Consider the following 20408-nt stretch of genomic DNA (forward strand, 5'->3'; position numbering starts at 1 on the left):
GTCTCCTACTGGAATGGGCGGTCGAACTTCTAGGCTTCGGGCCTAGGGTAGAGCCGACTGCACATGCCCACAGGCCACATGAAAATGGCCGCTAACGTGCTGTGTAAGCGGACGGTTTTCTTGTAGCCGCAGACATGCGCAGTCGGCTCTGCCCAAGGCCGAGAAGTTTGACCGCCCTACCAGAAGAAGATGCGTGAAGAGGCCGTTCCTGAAGAAAATGAAGGCGGCGCTGGAGCAGCACTGGGGACGCCCTCAGTGCTGTTTGAGCACTGGGGCCCGCCCCCAGTGCTGCGAGAGAACTCATTTATATACCAACGAAAACTGGGATTTATACCGAACGGCGACACGGAGAAGACATCTAAAGGTAGGAGAAGAATAGCCTTTCTTAAGGCTATTGCTATGAGTCAATGAGAAAAAATTCGATTTTAATGGTAGAATCCATATAAGATAGTGCTGGAGAACAGATGACAACAGTAAAGTTCAGAGCACAGACCCCATTTGCCAGGGTGTTCATTATGGTCATGTACAAAACAGCCAAACTGTGAAAACCGTCCATCTGTCAGTATCAATTTTTAGAGCAATGGGAGTCAATGGGCTCATACACACGTACTTTTTTTTAATAGTTCATGAATAATGTCCTCTAAAAAAAAATAGAACACAATAGACCATTTATTTGTTTGATGGACAGTTAAAAAATGGACAGCTGGCCAAAAAGTGGATGAAAAATATGTGATAGAAAATGGACGTTAAAAACTCACTTTTTGATCCCCTTTTAATTCATTAACATTTTTTTTCAACGTTAAAATATATTTGTTTTTTTAATTTTTTGTTTGTTTGTTTTTTTTAGCAAAACCTAAGTGTAGACACTAAAAACTAACACAGAACATGGACTTGGCTAAATAAAAAATACCAAAAATTTCAGACAGACACCCTCCACGAGTCATGGGTGTCTGTCTCTTACCTCAAGCTACATAAAAAGTGTCCTCCAACAGAAGAATTATTGCTAATTCTACCATTAGATTACCGTATTTTTCGGACTATAAGACGCACCTAGGTTTTAGAGGAGGAAAATAGGGAATAAAAATTTTGAAGCAAAAACTGGTAAAATATTTAATATATTGTAGTTGTAGTTTTGCAACAGCTGCAAGGCCACATTGACAGGTGACCTTGCAGCTGTACGGGGATGCATAGAGCGTTTTTTTTTGCGGGGCCAGCTGTACTTTTTAGTTATACCATTTTGGGGGATATCTATTGCTTAGATCACCTTGTATTGAAAAAAAACCAGGAGGTGATTTAGAACTTTTATTTATTTCATATTTTTAAAGTTTTTTTTTTTTTTTAACTATTTTATTCCCCCCCGGGGGCTTGAACCTGCGGTCACTTGATCGCAAGTCCCATAGACGGCAATACAACTGTATTGCCGTCTATGGGACATTCTGTATATTAGTATTACGGCGGCTGGTCATAGAGACCAGCCGCAATACTAATATATAGCAGTGACAGGCCGGGGAGCCTCATTAGGCTCCCGGCTGTCACCCGAACAGGTCAGCTCCTGCGATATCGCCACGCAGGAGCCGGCCTGCAACTTTACAGGTACGGGGCCGGTGGGGACCGGCCCCGGGGGAGAAGGGGCCACGGATACTGACCCGGCATCCGCTGTACTAGAGAGGCGGATGCCGGGGAGGGATAGACGCCGGGGCCTGAGACATCGCTACGATCCTCTGCCCTTCATGAAGCCAGCAGCGGGGGGACGGAGGAGCCCCTGCCGCTGCCTGGCTTCATGCAGGGCAGAGGAGCGCAGCGATGTCTCAGGCCCCGGCACCTGTAATGGCGTCTATCACTTGCCGGCATCCGTCTCTCTATTACAGCGGATGCCAGGCGCCACCTTCAGACTATAAGACGCACCCTTCTTTTCCCCAAAAATTTTGGGGAAAAAAAGTGCGTCTTATAGTCCGAAAAATACGGTAAGTTTAAAAAATAAAACACAACCACTCTTTATAAAAAATAATTAAAAAAATTCTTCCAAGGTGCACACTTTTTTCCCAAAAAATTTTTTATTCGGCAAGGATGTGTCATAATGAAATTTATTAATATTGCCTGTCAGCAGTAAATTGAGAAGGAAAGAGAAATAGTCATGGACACTGACCTATCATTATTTTTCATGCTTTGATTATATGATATTCACAGCATCATTTCCAATCCGGTAAGGACCACAAATGGCAGGGACTGAATTATTAGCACTAGAACATTTAAAACGTGAGACGTGTGTGTACTGTCACCTAGAGCGCTCACACGTCATCAATATTTATTATGAGTAGCGGTGAAATGTGGAATGTAAAGCTGAAAAATCTAACACAACACAAAATAATCTCTCAAAGTACAATCTGTGACTCGTCTCCTCACCTGTAGGAAAGTCCTCCTCATACTCCTCATCACCACTCACATAGGGCTCTCCCTTTATCTCAATTGCTACAACATTTATATCGTCCAAATCTTTATCTTGATTCGAAAACTGCGAAACAAATATTGTAAAAGTCAGTAGATGAATGGAGAAATTACCGCAAATGCAGTAGTCGTTATATGAGCCAAAAAGCTGCAGGTCTCCTGGAAGCTGGACATAGATATTAGATGACACCTCAATGCCAACCCCAAGAACCTCATACACAGGTATACTCGGCATGGCTGGACCTGCTTTAGGTTGTCAGTGGAGATCAGATTCTACCAGATACATCCGGGGTTGTTTGTCTCAGGGGAAATAAAGGATCAGATCTGTAGAAATCCAACCTGATGGTTCCTTATTCCAACCAGCAGTCTCCATAGCCAGAAGATTGTGAGAAGATCCAGACAACATGTAATGTCTATGGTCAGCTTTGTCCTCCATCTCCACCTCTCATTACACAAGTATAAACATCTAATACTGCTGGAGAACCCAAGACTGACCACAAGGACTTCACAGCCCGTCTACACATCATAGGGAATATCTCCATCTACCTGATCATCCTGTGGAAGAAGAGGACTGGGACATCTCTCCGGTGTTGTCCTCTTACTGGATCTACCTGTAGGAAACACAGACAGGGAATGAATTCATTCTGTACATACAAATAATGGAAGTCCATGTGTATATAGTCATGTCTATTACCTGGTGATGTGAGGGGCTGGTGGTCCTCCATCATCACCTCCTTGTACAGATCCTTGTGTCCTTCTAAATACTCCCACTCCTCCATGGAGAAATAGACAGCGACATCCTGACACCTTATAGGAACCTGACAACACAATGATACAGTCATCACCCCGACCCCTCCAGTGACTGTATAATGTCCCAGCATTCCCAGCAGTGTCACCTCTCCAGTCAGCAGCTCCAGCATCTTGTTGGTGAGTTCTAGGATCTTCTGTCCATTGATCTCCTCCTGTATCAGGGGGTGAGGTGGAGGCCCCAGGATTGGGCTCTGGGCTCCTCCATATCCTTCATACACAGGAGCCTGACAGCGCCCACTAGAGGGCTTCTTCACTACTGTGTAACCCTGGATATGGGGAGACACATTAATAAATATCACTCCATACATGTCCAGAGTCCATCACCTCTCCAGTCATATCATCTGTTATTACTATAGATAAGAATGATGTAATGATGACATCATCAGAATCTCTCACCTCTCCAGTAAGCTGGTAGATGATCTCTAGGGTGAGATTTAATAGACTTTCCGCCATCTTGTTCCTGTCTCTCTTCATTCTTGATAACAGCATCTGAGAGGATTCTAATTGGTAAATAAATATACACATAATAGACTTTACTCCACCATAAAACATCTGGGCTAAAAGGGCTCGTTCACACTGGGCAAGAAGGGGCTGATTTTGGCGCTGAATCCTCCTCAAAATCCGCCCCCTTACAATAGAGGTCTATGTAGACCTCTAGTGTTCTTTTTTCAGCGAGCTGCCCTTTCTTCAGGTGGATTCCGTGGCTAATTCACCGGCGGCATCCACCTCGCAGCAGCACTCTCTGGCCTAGGCCCTTTCATTTGGTCCTACTTTGGAGCGGGAAGCTGCGACTGTCGGAAGCCGCGACAGTCCCGGCAGGGGCAGTTTGGTCCTATTCTGATGTGGCTTCCTGCGTCAAAATAAGGCCCAATGGGGTCCCATGCCCCGTGTGAACGGGTCCTAAAGATATAGAAATATTTATTACATATGGTAATGTCTGTAGTGGAGCAAATGTTGCCAAAATTTTGACCAAAAGTGATTAAAATGGTATCATGGTTAGTAGTATCGATGATATACAGTGACCAAAATGGCATTAATAAAAAGTACATCTAGTCCCCTGAAAAAGATCCTAACACAATGTACATGAGCAAAACGATATGAATTTAAACTAAAAGACAACTAGAGCCATGGACATTAGTGTTGGCACACAGTTGTCAGGCAGTTCTCTTCTCCTCTTTCTGTTCTCAATGCTTAATACGACACACGGAGACACATGAGGCAAAGATTGAGTCAACTTTTATTTGGTTTCAGGTGTGATTCTTATATTGCCCACACCTGTTACTTGCCACAGGTGAGTTTGTACGAGCATCACATGCTGGAAACAAACTTATTTACCCACAATTTTGAAAAGGAGTCAACAATTTTCTCCGGCCAATTTTTGGAATTTTGTGTGAAATTATGTCCAATTTGCCCTTTTTCTCTGTTTCTTGTTTTGTTTTAATTTGTTCTAATACCCACAAAGGAAATAAACATGTATATAACAAATATGTGTAATTGCAATAATTTTCTGTAGAAATGCTACATTTTCTGGAAAAAAATTTAGGCGTGCCAATGCTTACAGCCATAACTGTATCAATTTGGTAGCATCACGGTCATACCGATCTGCAGAATACAGGTAACGTATCATTTTTACCACACGGTGAACACTGTAGTACAAGACACAACTGGAGAATAGAAGAAGTCAGAAGATGCCCCTGACAAAGTGTCAGATAGTGTGATGATAGCCAGGACAGGCGGGGAAAGGTGAGCGTTGACGACTATAATGGGATCCGTTTGGCTCCCGAACACAGATGTGAACCAGGCCTTAGGGTATAATACTGGTTTGTGGGTGACAGACACTCAAAGCTTCAGGTTCAGACTAAGCTCAAAACATTTGGAAAAGTTTGGGTCAAATCTGGTTCAGAGGAGGGTTAGATTTTGGGGATTCTAATGACGTTATGGAAGGGTTTACGTTAGGAATTGTGATAGGCCTGTCTGATAAGATGTGTCTTTAGGTTGCGCTTGAAGCTGTTGAAATTGGGAGTTAATCTGATTGTCCGGGGTAGAGCATTCCAGAGAAGTGGTGTAGCTCGGGAGAAGTCTTGTATACGAGCGTGGGAGGTTCTGATAATAGAGGATGTAAGTGTTAGGTCATTGAGTGAGCGAAGAGCATGGGTTGGGCGGTAGACAGAGTTGAAGGAGGAAATGTAGGGAGGTGCAGCATTATGGAGAGCCTTGTGGCGGAGGGGGATAACTTTATATTTTATTCTATAATTCTATAATGAATAAGCAGCCAATGTAGTGACTGGCACAGACCAGAGGCCTCGCTGTAGCGTCTAGACCAGGGGTCCTCAAACTGCGGTCCGCGGGCCACATGCGGCCCGCCAAGCACTTCTGTCTGGCCCCGCTGACAATGCCGGCAGGCATGCATTTATAGTGAAGCTCCTGGGGAGCTCGGGCCAGGCCATGGAGCGCACTTCACTTTACCTATTGAAGGGAACCACTTCTGATGTCTGTGCGACCTTCTCTGCCTCCGGCCCACTGTTTAAAAAGTTTGAGGACCCCTGGTCTAGACTGATAGATGAGCCTGGCCGCTCCATTCAGAATAGATTGTAGAGGGGAGAGTTTAGTGAGGGGAAGACCGATTAGTAAGGAGTTACAGTAGTCAAGGAGAGAATGAATCAGAGAGACAATAAGTGTCTTTAGTGTATCTCTGGTGAGGAAAGGGCATATTCTGGAGATGTTTTTGAGGTGGAGGTGACATGAACGTGCGAGTGATTCAATATGAGGGGTGAAGGAAAGGTCTGAGTCAAACATGACCCCGTAGTCGTAGTCAGGCGGTGCAGAGAAATGGAGGCGTTGGTGCTTGATCTACTGACTTCACAGTTCTGATATTTTTTTCCCCTTACGAAATTATTTATTTTTATTTAAATCATCCTATTATTCTGACCACAGGGTCACTACCATAAAGGTAAATCCCGAAAACAATAGAAATAGCTGCTTATTCTAATAAATTGATAATAGTTATTGAATACGTTATTTCTTAAGGCTAAAATGCGTTGTGTCACTAAGGGGTTAACGTTCTGCACCGACAACAATAAACGGAGACACCCGCAATAAACCGGGGAGAATTTCTGGAATTTTACCCATTTCAATTAAACCATTCGGAGGTAAAGTCCCAAAATTGCTTGGCCCTAAAGGGTTAATAATAAATCTGCCCCCCCCCCATCCCTATAATCCTGCCAAGACTGTGAGCACCTACCTCCTCCTGTACTGCAACCGTGGTTACAGGACCTCTGATGATGTCATCGTCATGTGATCAGTTATGTTTGGGAGGAGTCAGAGTCACATGACCAGATCAGGCCGTATGCAGCAGAGCTGTGTGTATGTAGCAGAGCTGTGTGTATGTAGTGGTGCTGTGTGTGATGTGTATGCAGCAGAGCTGAGTGTGTGTGATGTGTATGTAACACAACTGTATTTGTAATGTGTATGTAGTGGTTTGTGACGTGCTTGTACCTGGGCTGTGTGCGTCTACGAGCGTAGTCTGAAACTTTTCCGACCTAACAAAGAAATAAGTCATTTTTTTCTTCAAATGTATTTTTCCACATGATCTCCTTGTAATTGTATACACTCCTCCCAGCGATGCTCCCATCTCTTTAACCCGTCCAAAAAAAAGTTGGTATCTTTCTCTTCAAAATAGTTGTTCACGAAAGTGATGGCTTCTTCATTTGACGAAAATTTCTGTCCTCTGAGCTCAACTTTAAGACGAGGGAACAAAAAAAAAGTTGCTTGGGGCTAGATCTGGTGAGTAAGGATGGTGGCCAAGCAGTTCAAACCGCAGTTCATGGATTTTCGCCATGCAATCGCTGAGGTGTGGGCTGGCGCATTGTCCTGGTGAAACTGAATTTTCTTCTTCTGCAAATGGGGCCGTTTTTCCTCAATTTCTGCTTTCAGCTTGTCAATGTCGCGTAGTATGATCCTGTAATAGTTTTTCCTTTTTCAAGAAAATCTATGAAGATAACTCCATGACTGTCCCAGAAAACAGTGCAATCACTTTCCCGGCTGAAGGAACTGTCTTTGCCTTTTTTGGATCCGGGGTGTAATGGTGTATCCATGTTTTATTCACAGTAATTAATCGGCACCAAAACTCTGATTTATTGAGCCTAAACTGCGCCAACAGAGCTTTGCAAATGTTCACGCAAACACATTTTTGGTCCAGAGTGAGCAATCGCGGCATCCAGCACACAGTCAGCTTTCTCAACCTTAAAATTTCAACCAATATGTGACAAACACGTTCTTTCGATAAACTCATAGCCTCTGCTATCTCTCTAACCTTAATTCGACGGTTCTTTAGCACCATTTGGTAAACCTGAGCAATGATTTCGTTCATGATTGCAGTTTTTGGTGGTTGCGAATATTCATCATCAACCAAATTGATACTGCCACCTTTAAATTCAGCTGCCCAAAATTTGACGGTGGTACATGATGGTGCAGAGTCCCCGTACACAGCGTCCAACTCGTCTTTAATTTGTGAAGGCGTATTGCCTTTCAAAAACAAATATCTAATGACAGCTCAATATTCGATTTTATCCATTTTCACAAAATCATTTGCATCGACTCACTACAACGACTGTCAAAGAAAAACCACTGGTGCAAAATGGCTGAAATTTTTGTACATTCCCCATTGTACATTGAGTACATTCCTAAACTTTGGTTGACGAGTTTTGTCATCTACATGTGGAAGTCGGAAACTTTTCAGACTACTCTCGTATAATGTATGTAGCAGTGTTGTGTGCAGGGGTGTAACTATCGGGGTAGCAGTGGTAGCAGCTGCCACAGGGCCCAGAGCATCAGGGGGCATGGCGGCAGCCGCTGCAGGTTTTTTTTTTTCTTTAATAGGCTTTTACCTCTTGGAGTAACTCCAGCAAGTAACTGGCCCTATTTACTTATTGATCCTGACTCCTGATCACTGTTGCCATCACTTCTTCTTTGGCTGTGAGCAGGAGCTGGGATCAGTAGTAAAGCCATGAGCTCGCAACCCCACATACACTATCATTATACTTGGGGGGGTCTTTTCAAACCCCCAAGTATAATGATCGGAGGGCCAGGGGAGGAGAGGGAACATAAAAAACAGTTACTTACCTCCTCTATGCTCCGGAAGGCTTCATGCCTACTTGGTAACATCCCAGACATCACGTGTGCCAGGGCTCAAGCCCAGCTCACGCTACGTCTGGTCCATCCCTGAAGATCACCGACATCAGCGGGGAGTGCGTCGGAGCCCAGGAGAGGTAAGTAATAGAGATGAGCGAACAGTGTTCTATCGAACTCATGTTCGATCGGATATTAGGCTGTTCGGCATGTTCGAATCGAATCGAACACCGCGTGGTAAAGTGCGCCATTACTCGATTCCCCTCCCACCTTCCCTGGCGCCTTTTTTGCTCCAATAACAGCGCAGGGTAGGTGGGACAGGAACTACGACACCGGTGACGTTGAAAAAAGTAGGCAAAACCCATTGGCTGCCGAAAACATGTGACCTCTAATTTAAAAGAACAGCGCCGCCCAGCTTCGCGTCATTCTGAGCTTGCAATTCACCGAGGACGGAGGTTTCCGTCCAGTTAGCTAGGGCTTAGATTCTGGGTAGGCAGGGACAGGCTAGGATAGGAAGGAGAAGACAACCAACAGCTCTTATAAGAGCTAAATTCCAGGGAGAAGCTTGTCAGTGTAACGTGGCACTGACGGGCTCAATCGCTGCAACCCAGCTTTCCCAGGATCCTGAATGGAATACACTGTCAGTGTATTCCCGTATACCCGATATATACCCCCGATACCCGTTCCAACGGTGTGCCCCCCCACCTTCACCCCAGAAATACCCTGCAAGTCCCCTAGCAATAGGATTGGGGCTATATACACCCACTATTTTTGCTACTGCCATATAGTGCCATTGTCTGACTGGGAATTCAAAGAATATATTGGGCTTACATATAACTTCAATTCCAGGGAGAAGCTTGTCAGTGTAACGTGGCACTGACGGGCTCAATCGCCACAACCCAGCTTCCCCAGGATCCTGAATGGAACACACTGACAGTGTATTCCCGTATACCCCATATATACACCCCAAATCCCCTTCCAACGGTGTGCCCCCCCACCTTCACCTCAGAAATACCCTGCAAGTCCCCTAGCAATAGAATTGGGGCTATATACACCCACAATTTTTGCTACTGGTATACAGTGCCATTGTCTGACTGGGAATTCAAAGAATATATTGGGGTTATGTGCACCCACAATTTTTGCTACTGCTATACAGTTCCATTGTCTCACTGGGAATTCAAAGAATATATGGGGGTTATGTGCACCCACAATTTTTACTACTGGTATACAGTGCCATTGTCTGACTGGGAATTCAAAGAATATATTGGGGTTACGTGCACCCACAATTTTTGCTACTGCTATACAGTTCCATTGTCTCACTGGGAATTCAAAGAATATATGGGGGTTACGTGCACCCACAATTTTTACTACTGGTATACAGTGCCAGTGTCTGACTGGGAATTCAAAGAATATATTGGGGTTACGTGCACCCACAATTTTTGCTACTGCTATACAGTTCCATTGTCTCACTGGGAATTCAAAGAATATATGGGGGTTATGTGCACCCACAATTTTTACTACTGGTATACAGTGCCATTGTCTGACTGGGAATTCAAAGAATATATTGGGGTGACGTGCACCCACAATTTTTGCTACTGCTATACAGTGCCATTGTCTCACTGGGAATTCAAAGAATATATGGGGGTTATGTGCACCCACAATTTTTAATACTGGTATACAGTGCCATTGTCTGACTGGGAATTCAAAGAATATATGGGGGTTATGTGCACCCACAATTTTTAATACTGGTATACAGTGCCATTGTCTGACTGGGAATTCAAAGAATATATGGGGGTTATGTGCACCCACAATTTTTAATACTGGTATACAGTGCCATTGTCTGACTGGGAATTCAAAGAATATATGGGGGTTATGTGCACCCACAATTTTTACTACTGGTATATAGTGCCATTGTCTGACTGGGAATTCAAAGAATATATGGGGGTTATGTGCACCCACAATTTTTAATACTGGTATACAGTGCCATTGTCTGACTGGGAATTCAAAGAATATATGGGGGTTATGTGCACCCACAATTTTTAATACTGGTATACAGTGCCATTGTCTGACTGGGAATTCAAAGAATATATGGGGGTTACGTGCACCCACAATTTTTGCTACTGCTATACAGTTCCATTGTCTCACTGGGAATTCAAAGAATATATGGGGGTTATGTGCACCCACAATTTTTAATACTGGTATACAGTGCCATTGTCTGACTGGGAATTCAAAGAATATATGGGGGTTATGTGCACCCACAATTTTTACTACTGGTATACAGTGCCATTGTCTGACTGGGAATTCAAAGAATATATTGGGGTTATGTGCACCCACAATTTTTGCTACTGCTATACAGTGCCATTGTCTCACTGGGAATTCAAAGAATATATGGGGGTTATGTGCACCCACAATTTTTAATACTGGTATACAGTGCCATTGTCTGACTGGGAATTCAAAGAATATATGGGGGTAATGTGCACCGACAATTTTTAATACTGGTATACAGTGCCATTGTCTCACTGGGAATTCAAAGAATATATTGGGGTTATGTGCACCCACAATTTTTACTACTGGTATATAGTGCCATTGTCTGACTGGGAATTCAAAGAATATATGGGGGTTATGTGCACCCACAATTTTTAATACTGGTATACAGTGCCATTGTCTGACTGGGAATTCAAAGAATATATGGGGGTTATGTGCACCCACAATTTTTAATACTGGTATACAGTGCCATTGTCTGACTGGGAATTCAAAGAATATATGGGGGTTACGTGCACCCACAATTTTTGCTACTGCTATACAGTTCCATTGTCTCACTGGGAATTCAAAGAATATATGGGGGTTATGTGCACCCACAATTTTTAATACTGGTATACAGTGCCATTGTCTGACTGGGAATTCAAAGAATATATGGGGGTTATGTGCACCCACAATTTTTACTACTGGTATACAGTGCCATTGTCTGACTGGGAATTCAAAGAATATATTGGGGTGACGTGCACCCACAATTTTTGCTACTGCTATACAGTGCCATTGTCTCACTGGGAATTCAAAGAATATATGGGGGTTATGTGCACCCACAATTTTTAATACTGGTATACAGTGCCATTGTCTGACTGGGAATTCAAAGAATATATGGGGGTTACGTGCACCCACAATTTTTGCTACTGCTATACAGTTCCATTGTCTCACTGGGAATTCAAAGAATATATGGGGGTTATGTGCACCCACAATTTTTAATACTGGTATACAGTGCCATTGTCTCACTGGGAATTCCACAAATAATTTGGGGATTCATTCACCCTACATCTCAGGCTCTTGCCATATTCACCCAGGTTGTCAGTGCTGCACCAGCTCGTTCCCAGACAGCTCGGCCCGAAAAACACGTTACCTATATAGAGGATTTGGACAATGAAGACAACATGTTCTAAATCTAATGTCTGCACCTTCTCCAGAATTAAAATAAAGGCAGCGTTTAACTTTCAAATAGCACTGCACAAAGGAAGAGCTTATCAGCTTGTCTCATGACATGCTACTGAAAAGTTTCATTTGTGTATCTTAATGTAAATATAGTTGTATAAGCTTTTTGGGTTTTAGGCACTGCCAAGTTATTTATTACCACCCGCTCCCTTATAATGATGATGACGCCAAAGTCACTGTGGGTGTTCAGAGCTCACAGCTTTGGGTGACATTTGTCTTGCTCTCTGTCGGTACCAGCTGTCTTTTTGGATACCGTAAAGTTATGTTGACTTTATTAACAGCTATAGAAGCTTTAGCCAGGTTGTGACGGTGTGTAACCCTAACAACACTAAGTGGGATACACATTAATAGTCAGTCTATGTACGCTAAACGTATCACTGAAGTAATTTTTTTTCCCTCTCTCCTAATATAAGAAAGGAACAGACATTAGACCTAGACCGGGGTTCGAGGCTTGAAAAAATCCAGTATTATTTGTTCTTCATGATGTGAAATATGTGTTGAAAAGCAACCCAAGATGAAGTCAGCCATGTGTGCCAGTGTGTTACTTGGCATGCCTTTGCTGGCCCCAACTGTAAGGGTCACTCTCCATTTCCTCCATTTTCCACTCCCCTTCACACCATTTGTGGTGAAGCAATGGGATGCACTGAAGTGCACCCTCTAGCCTCGTGTGGGATAGGGACATCAGATGCCACTCCAACCCCCTCGTCTTCCTCCGCCAGCCAACGGTGCGAAGATGAGAGGAGTGTGCTCTGAATGTTTTCTGCCTAGCAGAGGCTAGTTCTCACTTACGAAAATGGCCCCACTTTGACCTGTATATCAGGCACAATGGTGTAGGTTTCAAAGAAACATGGCACCAACAAGTTGGAAAACGTGGGCCATGCGTGGACCGTGTTTGAGTCTGGCAAGCTCCAGATCTGCTACCAGGTTCCAGCCATTATCACAGGCGCAAAAATGCCAGGCCCCAGGTGTAGCAGGGAAAAAAAAATGCCATCTCAGCCAGGATGGCATCCCTGACCTCGGAGGCACTGTGCTGTCTGTTCCCCAAGCTGATCAGTTTCAGCACGGCCTGCTGACATCTCCCCATGCCAGTGTTACAGTGTTTTCCGCTAGTAGCTGGGGTGGAGGTTGCAGCTTCGTAGGGTTTCAGTCTACTCCTGCCATGAATTTTGGCCTGGGAGAGGAGATAGGCCACCCCAGTTTGCACCCGGGGAACAGACTCCACCACATTCACCCTGCCTGTCATTAAAGATAAGCACTGCAGCATCCCTGACCACAGGCGCTTGTCCATGTGTCGGTGGTCAAGTGGACCTTGCAGCAAAGCGCAGAGCTCTGGGCCCGACTGATGTTATGGGACACATGCAGGCGCAAGGCAGAGACAGCACACCAAGAGAAGTAGTAACGGCTAGGCCCAGCATAGGGAGGTGCCCCAGCTGCCATCTGCTGACGGAAGGCCTGGGTCTCCAGAAGCATAAACAAACACCAACATCTCCAGGGCCAGCAGTTTATCGATGAGGCTGTTACAGGCTTGGGCATGGGGGTGGGTTGTATTGTACTTCTGCCTGCAATGAAAAGCTTGGGAAATGTGGAGTGGCTGGGAAGAGGCGCATGATGGTGCAGGCCAAAAGGGCGCATGAGGGTGAACTCCCCAATGTGTCAGAGATAGGTGTGTAGGTGTCCTTGCATCATATACTTGCACCATATTTGGCTTTGGAAGTTAATTTTGTGCCAAAAAGTGGTTAAGACAGCGATCCCTCAGCTACTCCCGTTACACTGTCTATTGAAGTTACCATCTGTGGAAGTGGACCACCATTTCTAAGATCCCAAAGGAAGCAGGCAAGAGATGTGCAGTTCAGAAAAAAAGATGAGAAAATAAGTTTAGGCTGTAGAGCACAGAGGGATCGGAGAGGACAGAGCTGGTGTCGGCCAGGTATTCCCACAACATGCGCCTATACTTGTCCCTCCTGGTGACACTAGGCCCCTGAGTGGCAGTAATTTGTCCAGGGGGGCCATTAACGTGTTCCAGACCTAGGAATAAGTCTTCCAACAGGGTAGAGTTTTGCATGCCTTTGCTTCTACCCACTGTTTTTGCTGCTTAGCTTCCCTCCACATCTACTCTGCTTTCACCCCTAAACATCACCCCAGTTTATGCCTTTGCTTCTACCCAGGTTTTTTGTTGATTTAGCTTCCCTCTACATCTACACTGCTTTAGCCCCTAGACATCACCCCTGTCCATGTGGGGTCGGTGGCCTCGTCATCCACCAACTCCTCTTCCAATTGCGCACTGCCCCCTTACTGCAAACCGCACATGACCACAGCTTGCCTTGATGGCAACTGTGTCTCATGATCCCCACTTAGGTCCAGACAAGTCGGTGGCGGGTCCAAAACCCCAAAATTGGAAGGAAATGGCAGATGCTGCAGTATTTCTAACACCTGTTCCTGGTGCTCGGGCCTGGTCTTTGTTGTACCCTGCACCCTGCTTAACGCATCTGCCATATCCGAAGTTGTGCTGAGCGCATGCTAATGTTTCGTGTCCAGTGCAATGGATGGAATGGGATTTCACATAAGTCTGCCACCCATGGCCACTCATGGTTGAGCAACTGAGGGAGTTGACTTTGACGAACCCGAGGGTTTTGGAGTTGGAACTACATCAAAGGTCTGCGCTGCTCACACACTCTGCTCAACACATGATATGTTTAGTGCCAGCAGTGTGGAGACGTCGCACAACAGCCGTTGTTCCAGCAGGTACAGGCGTTGTAGGAGTGCATAGAGGCTAGCAGCGGCAACTATAGACTTTAAAAACTATCCGCACAAGCGCCACACTTTCACCAGTAGCTCAGGAACATTGGGGTACCTTTTTCAAAAGATTAGCAGCAATGAGTTAAAAACGTGGCCCAGGCATGGAATATGTTGCAGGCTGCCAAGCTACAGAGCCAATCCCAGGTTACGGCCATTATCACACATGACAACATGCCTGGGCCCAGGTGCAGTGGCAAAAACCACATTGCCGTCTCATCGAGGATGGCATGACTCACTTTGTAGGCAGTGTGCTGTCTGGCCCCCAAGCTGATGAGCTTCAGCACGGCCCGCTGACGTCTCCCCACACCAGTGTTGCAGCGTTTCCAGCTCGTAGCTGGGGTCAATTTAACAGCGGAGGAGGGTGGTGTTTCAGCCCTCCTCCCAGGAATGTTGTGTGGGGAGACAAGTCAGGCCACCACATTTTGCGACCCGGTCCACGCCTCAACTACATTCAACCACTGTGCCCAAATTGAAAGGTAGCGTCCCTGTCCGCATGCACTTGTCCATTCGTAACTGGTCACATGGAACTTTAGGGCTAAGCGCTGAATTTAGGGACCGCCTCATGTTTGGGGGAAAGTGCTGGTGTGGACGGCACAGTGCGGTGGCGCAGTAGACACTCTGCCCAAAAAGGGCAGAGTGTCCCCCAGCTGGGATTCCAACATCTCCTGGGCCAGATTTCTTGAGATGAGGCCGTTGAAGCCTTGGGCATGTGGGTGGGTTGCGCTGTACTTTAGCATGAAATGAAAGGCTTGGGAGATGGGGAGTTGCTGGGAAGAGGCGCATGATGGCGCGGGCAAAAGGAGAAATGGCAGGAAAAGGTGAGGATAAGGGTGAACTCCCCAAAGTGTCAGAGGCAGATGTGGAGGTGTCCTGGCTCCTGGTCTGGACTGCAGCGCCAGCCCTGTCAACAGTGGAAGAGGCAGTGGCCGCCAGGCCAAACGACGATTATCCTGCGCTTGCTCTCACCCACTGAGCCCAGGGCTTGCCTTCCAAATGATGGCACCCGCAAGAGGTAGTGAGATTCCTCTCCGCAGATCTCCAAACCATCTTGGACTTGCAGATTGCACTAAATTTGTCATGTAACTGACATGTATATGATGAGTCTATCCATTGTCTGTTCATTTTGGTGAAAGTCAGCCTGTCAGCTGACAGACAGCTGTGCTTGTCAGTGATGATGCCACCGGCTGCTTGTACCCCCAGTTTTTGCTGCTTAGCTTGCCTCCACATCCACACTGCTTTTGCCCCTACACATCACCCCTATCCATGCCTGTGCCTCTAGCCATAAGTCTGCCACCCATGGAAACTCATGGTGCAGAAAGTGAGGGAGCTGACTCTGAGGAACCCTTGGGTTTTGTAGCTGGTACTCCATCAAAGGTCTCTGCTGCTCACACACCCTGCTGAACATACGGTATCTAGGGTTAGAGCGTGTGGTGACCTCGCACAACAGTAGGTGCTTCAGGCAGATGTAGGCCTTGCTGGAGTGTATTGCGGCTAGCTCCAGGTACTGTAGACTTGGGAAAGTGGGTGTCCAAGTGCCGCACTTTCACCCTTAGCTCAGCTAATTTGGGGTATGTTTTTAAAAATCATTGCACCACTACATTGAACATGTGGGCCAGGCATGGAACGTGTTGGAGGCTGGCAAGCTCCAGAGCCCTCCAACAAGCTAAAAAACCTGGCCCCAGGGGCAGCGGGGATAAACAAATTGCCATCTCATCCAGGATGGCATCCCTGACCTCAGAGGCAGTGCGCTGTCCGTCTCCCAAGCTGATGAGCTTCAGCCCAGCCTGCTGACGTCTCCCCACACCAGTGTTGCAGCGTTTTCAGCTCGTAGCTGGGGTCAATCTAACAGCGGAGGAGGAGGAGGGTGGTGTTTCAGTCCTCCTCACAGGAATGTTTTGTGGGGAAACAAGTCAGGAAAATTCTTGAAACGGGAGAGTTTTGCATCTTTGCCCTTGCTGCCTATGGACATCCCTTTGCCTCTAGCCACCATTTTCCCTGCTTTGCTTGCCTCCACATCCACACTGCTTTTGCCCCTAGACATCACCCCAGTCCATGCCTTAGCTTGTACCCCCAGTTTTTCCTGCTTAGCTTGCCTCCACATCCACACTGCTTTTGCCCCTAGACATCACCCCAGTCCATGCCTTAGCTTGTACCCCCAGTTTTTCCTGCTTAGCTTGCCTCCACATCCACACTGCTTTTGCCCCTAGACATCACCCCAGTCCATGCCTTAGCTTGTACCCCCAGTTTTTCCTGCTTAGCTTGCCTCCACATCCACACTGCTTTTGCCCCTAGACATCACCCCAGTCCATGCCTTAGCTTGTACCCCCAGTTTTTCCTGCTTAGCTTGCCTCCACATCCACACTGCTTTTGCCCCTAGACATCACCCCAGTCCATGCCTTAGCTTGTACCCCCAGTTTTTCCTGCTTAGCTTGCCTCCACATCCACACTGCTTTTGCCCCTAGACATCATCCCTATCCATGCCTCTTCCCCTAGCCATAACTCTGCCACCCCTGGAAACTCATGGTGCAGAAACTTTGGTTGCTGACTTTGAGGAACCCTTGGGTTTTGTAGATGGAACTCCATCAAAGGTCTGTGCAGCTCACACACCCTGCTCAAGATATGGTATTGTAGGGTTTCAGCGTGTGTGAATGACGGACAACAGCCTGTGTTTGGACAGATGTAGGCCTTGCTAGAGTGTTTTTAGGCTAGCAGCGACTCCTGTGCACTTGCAAAAGTGGGCGCACAAGCGCCGCATTTTCAACAGTAGCTTCGGTACATTTGGGTATGTTTTTAAAAAACTTTGCACCACTAGGTTAGACGTGGGCCAAACATGGAACGTGTTGGAGGCTGGCAAGCTCCAGAGCCGCTACCAGGTTCCAGCCATTATCACAGGCGTAAAAATGCCAGGCCCCAGGTGTAGCAGGGAAAAAAAAATGCCATCTCAGCCAGGATGGCATCCCTGACCTCGGAGGCACTGTGCTGTCTGTCCCCCAAGCTGATGAGCACCGCCTGCTGACGTCTCCCCACACCAGTGTTTTAGCGTTTGCCGCTAGTAGCTGTGGTGGAGGTTGCAGCGTCGTAGGGTTTCAGTCTACTCCTGCCATGAATTTTGGCCTGGGAGAGGAGATAGGCCACCCCAGTTTGCACCCGGGGAACAGACTCCACCACATTCACCCTGCCTGTCATTAAAGATAAGCACTGCAGCATCCCTGACCACAGGCGCTTGTCCAAGTGTCGGTGGTCAAGTCGACCTTGCAGCAAAGCGCGGAACTAAGGGCCCACCTGATGTTGAGTGACACGTGCTGGTGCAAGGCGGGGACGCCACACCGGGAGAAGTTGAGACGGCTAGGGACGGCATAGTGAGGTGCCACAGTTGCCATCAGGTCCGGGAAGGCGGGAGTTTCAACAAGCCGGAACGCCAACCTCTCCTGGGCCAGCAGTTTAGCGATGTTGGCGTTCTAGGCTTGCGTGGGTGGGTGGTTAGCGGTGTATTTCTGCCGGCGCTCCAATGTCTGAGAGATGGTGGGTTGTTGTAAAGAAGCGCCTGATGGTGCCTTTGATGGTGCAGGAGAAGGAGATAAGACAGAAACAGGGGAGGATGAGGGAGAAGTCAACAAAGTGGCGGAGGCAGATGAAGTGATGTCCTGGCTCGTCCTCTGGAGTGCATCGCCAGCACTGTGAGCAGAGGCAGTGGCATGAACGGCGGGCGACGTTTGTCCTGCGGTTGCTGCCTGCCACTGATTCCATTGCTTGGATTCCAAATGACGGTGCATTGAAGTGGTGGACAGGTTGCTCTTCTCAGGGCCCCTACTCGATTTCGAGAGGCAAATTGTGTAGACGACACTATATCTGTCCTCGGCGCATTCCTTGAAAAAACTCTACACCTTCAAGAAACGTGCCCTCGATGGGGGAGTTTTTCTGGGCTGGGTACAAAAGGGAACATCTTCGGACATTCCGGGTCTGGCCTGGCTTCGGCAAAGCAGCTGACCTCTGCCTCTGGACATGTCTCTGCCTCTAGCTACCCTTTTTGGTGCTGCACCTGCCTCAACATCCACACTACTTTCCCAGCTTGACATCTGCCTTGTCCAGGTGGGGTCGGTGTCCTCGTCGTCCACCACCTCCTCTTCCAACTCCTGTCTCGCCTCCTCCTCCTGCACAATGCGCATGTCAACTGGCTGCCCTGACAGCAACTGCGTCTCATCGTCGTCGATGAGGGTGGGTTGCTGGTCATCCGCCACCAAATCGACCGGAGATGGAATGGAGGAGACTCTAGTGTTTGAGCATCTGGACACAGATACTCGTCTGTTAGGTCCGTGGAATCGCGAAATGGAGGGGCAGGTTGCGGTACAGTCAAAGGAAGGGAGAACAGCTCTGGGGAGCAGGGACAGTTGGGGTTATTGTTCTGGGAAGATTGGGAATTTTGGGTGGAAGGAGGACAAGACTGTTGGGTAAGAGGAGGTAGAGGCTGACTGGCTGGTGGACAATGTGCTTTAAGCGTTATCCGACAGCCATTGCAAGACCTGTTCCTGGTTCTCGGGCCTACTAATCTTTGTACCATTCAGCCTAGTTAATGTGGAACTTTTGTGCAAAGCGCAGAACTTAGGGCCCGCCTGATGTTAAGGGACACACGCTGGTACAAGGCTCAACTCACCCTAAGTGCCAAAAACACTGCTGGTGCAAGGCTCTACTCATGCCAAGGGCCTCAATCTCTGCTGGTAGCTCAGCTTAAGGTCATGTAACTTTGTTTGGAAGGGCTCATGTTAAGGGCTAGAAAAGTGAATTTTGGAAGGTCTTACCACATCACACACACACACACACACACACACACTCAAAATGACAGTTAAGGGTGAGGGCTTTTGGAATTCCCATTGCCTATTCCATTTGTGGTTGTCATGGGGAACGTGATTTAAAGGGGTGGTTGTTACTGTTTGTTGAGCTTAAATTGGGGTTTGTGTCCATCCATTTGGGGAGTAAAGAAGGTTTCCAGGTATTTTCCCACTTTGATAGAGGTTTTTTTGAATGTGGAAAGTGTGTAGTTGTTAGGCAGTGATGTTGGGGTAATAGAGGGTCTTTGGTGTGTTAGATGCCCCCAGACATGCTTCCCCTGCTGTCCCAGTGTCATTCCAGAGGTGTTGGCATCATTTCCTGGAGTGTCATAGTGGACTTGGTGACCCTCCAGACACGGATTTGGGTTTCCCCCTTAATGAGTATCTGTTCCCCATAGACTATAATGGGGTTCGAAACCCGTTCGAACACACGAACATTGAACGGCTGTTCGAATCGAATTTCGAACCTCGAACATTTTAGTGTTCGCTCATCTCTAGTAAGTAACAGTGTTTTTTATGTTTGTATCCTCCCCAATGTCTCAGATTATTATACTCTGGGGTACAAGTGTATACTGGGGTAGTGTGATCAGGAATGCGATTTGGGTCGGTCAGGATCTTCGGTGAAGGGGGGGGGGGCTTTGTCAAAAGTTCACCACGAGGCCCCGCCATTTCTACTTACGCCACTGGCTATCTTTGTAATGTATGACACAATATGTGATTCAGTTATCTGCATGTTGCGGATCTGTGTTGTACAGCCCATATAGTCCAGCTGTGTAATGTGTATGTAGCAGAGCTGCCTGTGTGTCCTAACATTGATATTGTTCCTCTTATTATTCCATATAGTAAATGTGAGAGCTTACAAATGGCGCAAAGAACAAGGAAGATAGTGGGGATGTATTTCCAGTCTTTACTCAGCAAGCT

General features: G+C 46.8%; 2 protein-coding genes across 2 annotated transcripts in view; both read right to left on the reverse strand.

Moving 5' to 3' along the window:
* Positions 1-20408, reverse strand: part of LOC142195595 (uncharacterized) — a 704678-nt gene that overhangs the window by 290996 nt on the left and 393274 nt on the right. The window lies entirely within an intron of this gene.
* Positions 2182-6528, reverse strand: LOC142189116 (uncharacterized). Its single transcript, XM_075262127.1, has 6 exons — positions 6497-6528; positions 3652-3755; positions 2992-3521; positions 2560-2611; positions 2404-2512; positions 2182-2240 (listed from the first exon to the last, which is right to left on the reverse strand). Exons 2-6 carry the CDS (start codon positions 3742-3744, stop codon positions 2182-2184), a joined length of 843 nt encoding a protein of 280 aa, XP_075118228.1. The 5' UTR covers positions 3745-3755; positions 6497-6528.

Source organism: Leptodactylus fuscus, chromosome 1, assembly GCF_031893055.1.
Source record: "Leptodactylus fuscus isolate aLepFus1 chromosome 1, aLepFus1.hap2, whole genome shotgun sequence".
NCBI lineage: Eukaryota > Metazoa > Chordata > Amphibia > Anura > Leptodactylidae > Leptodactylus > Leptodactylus fuscus.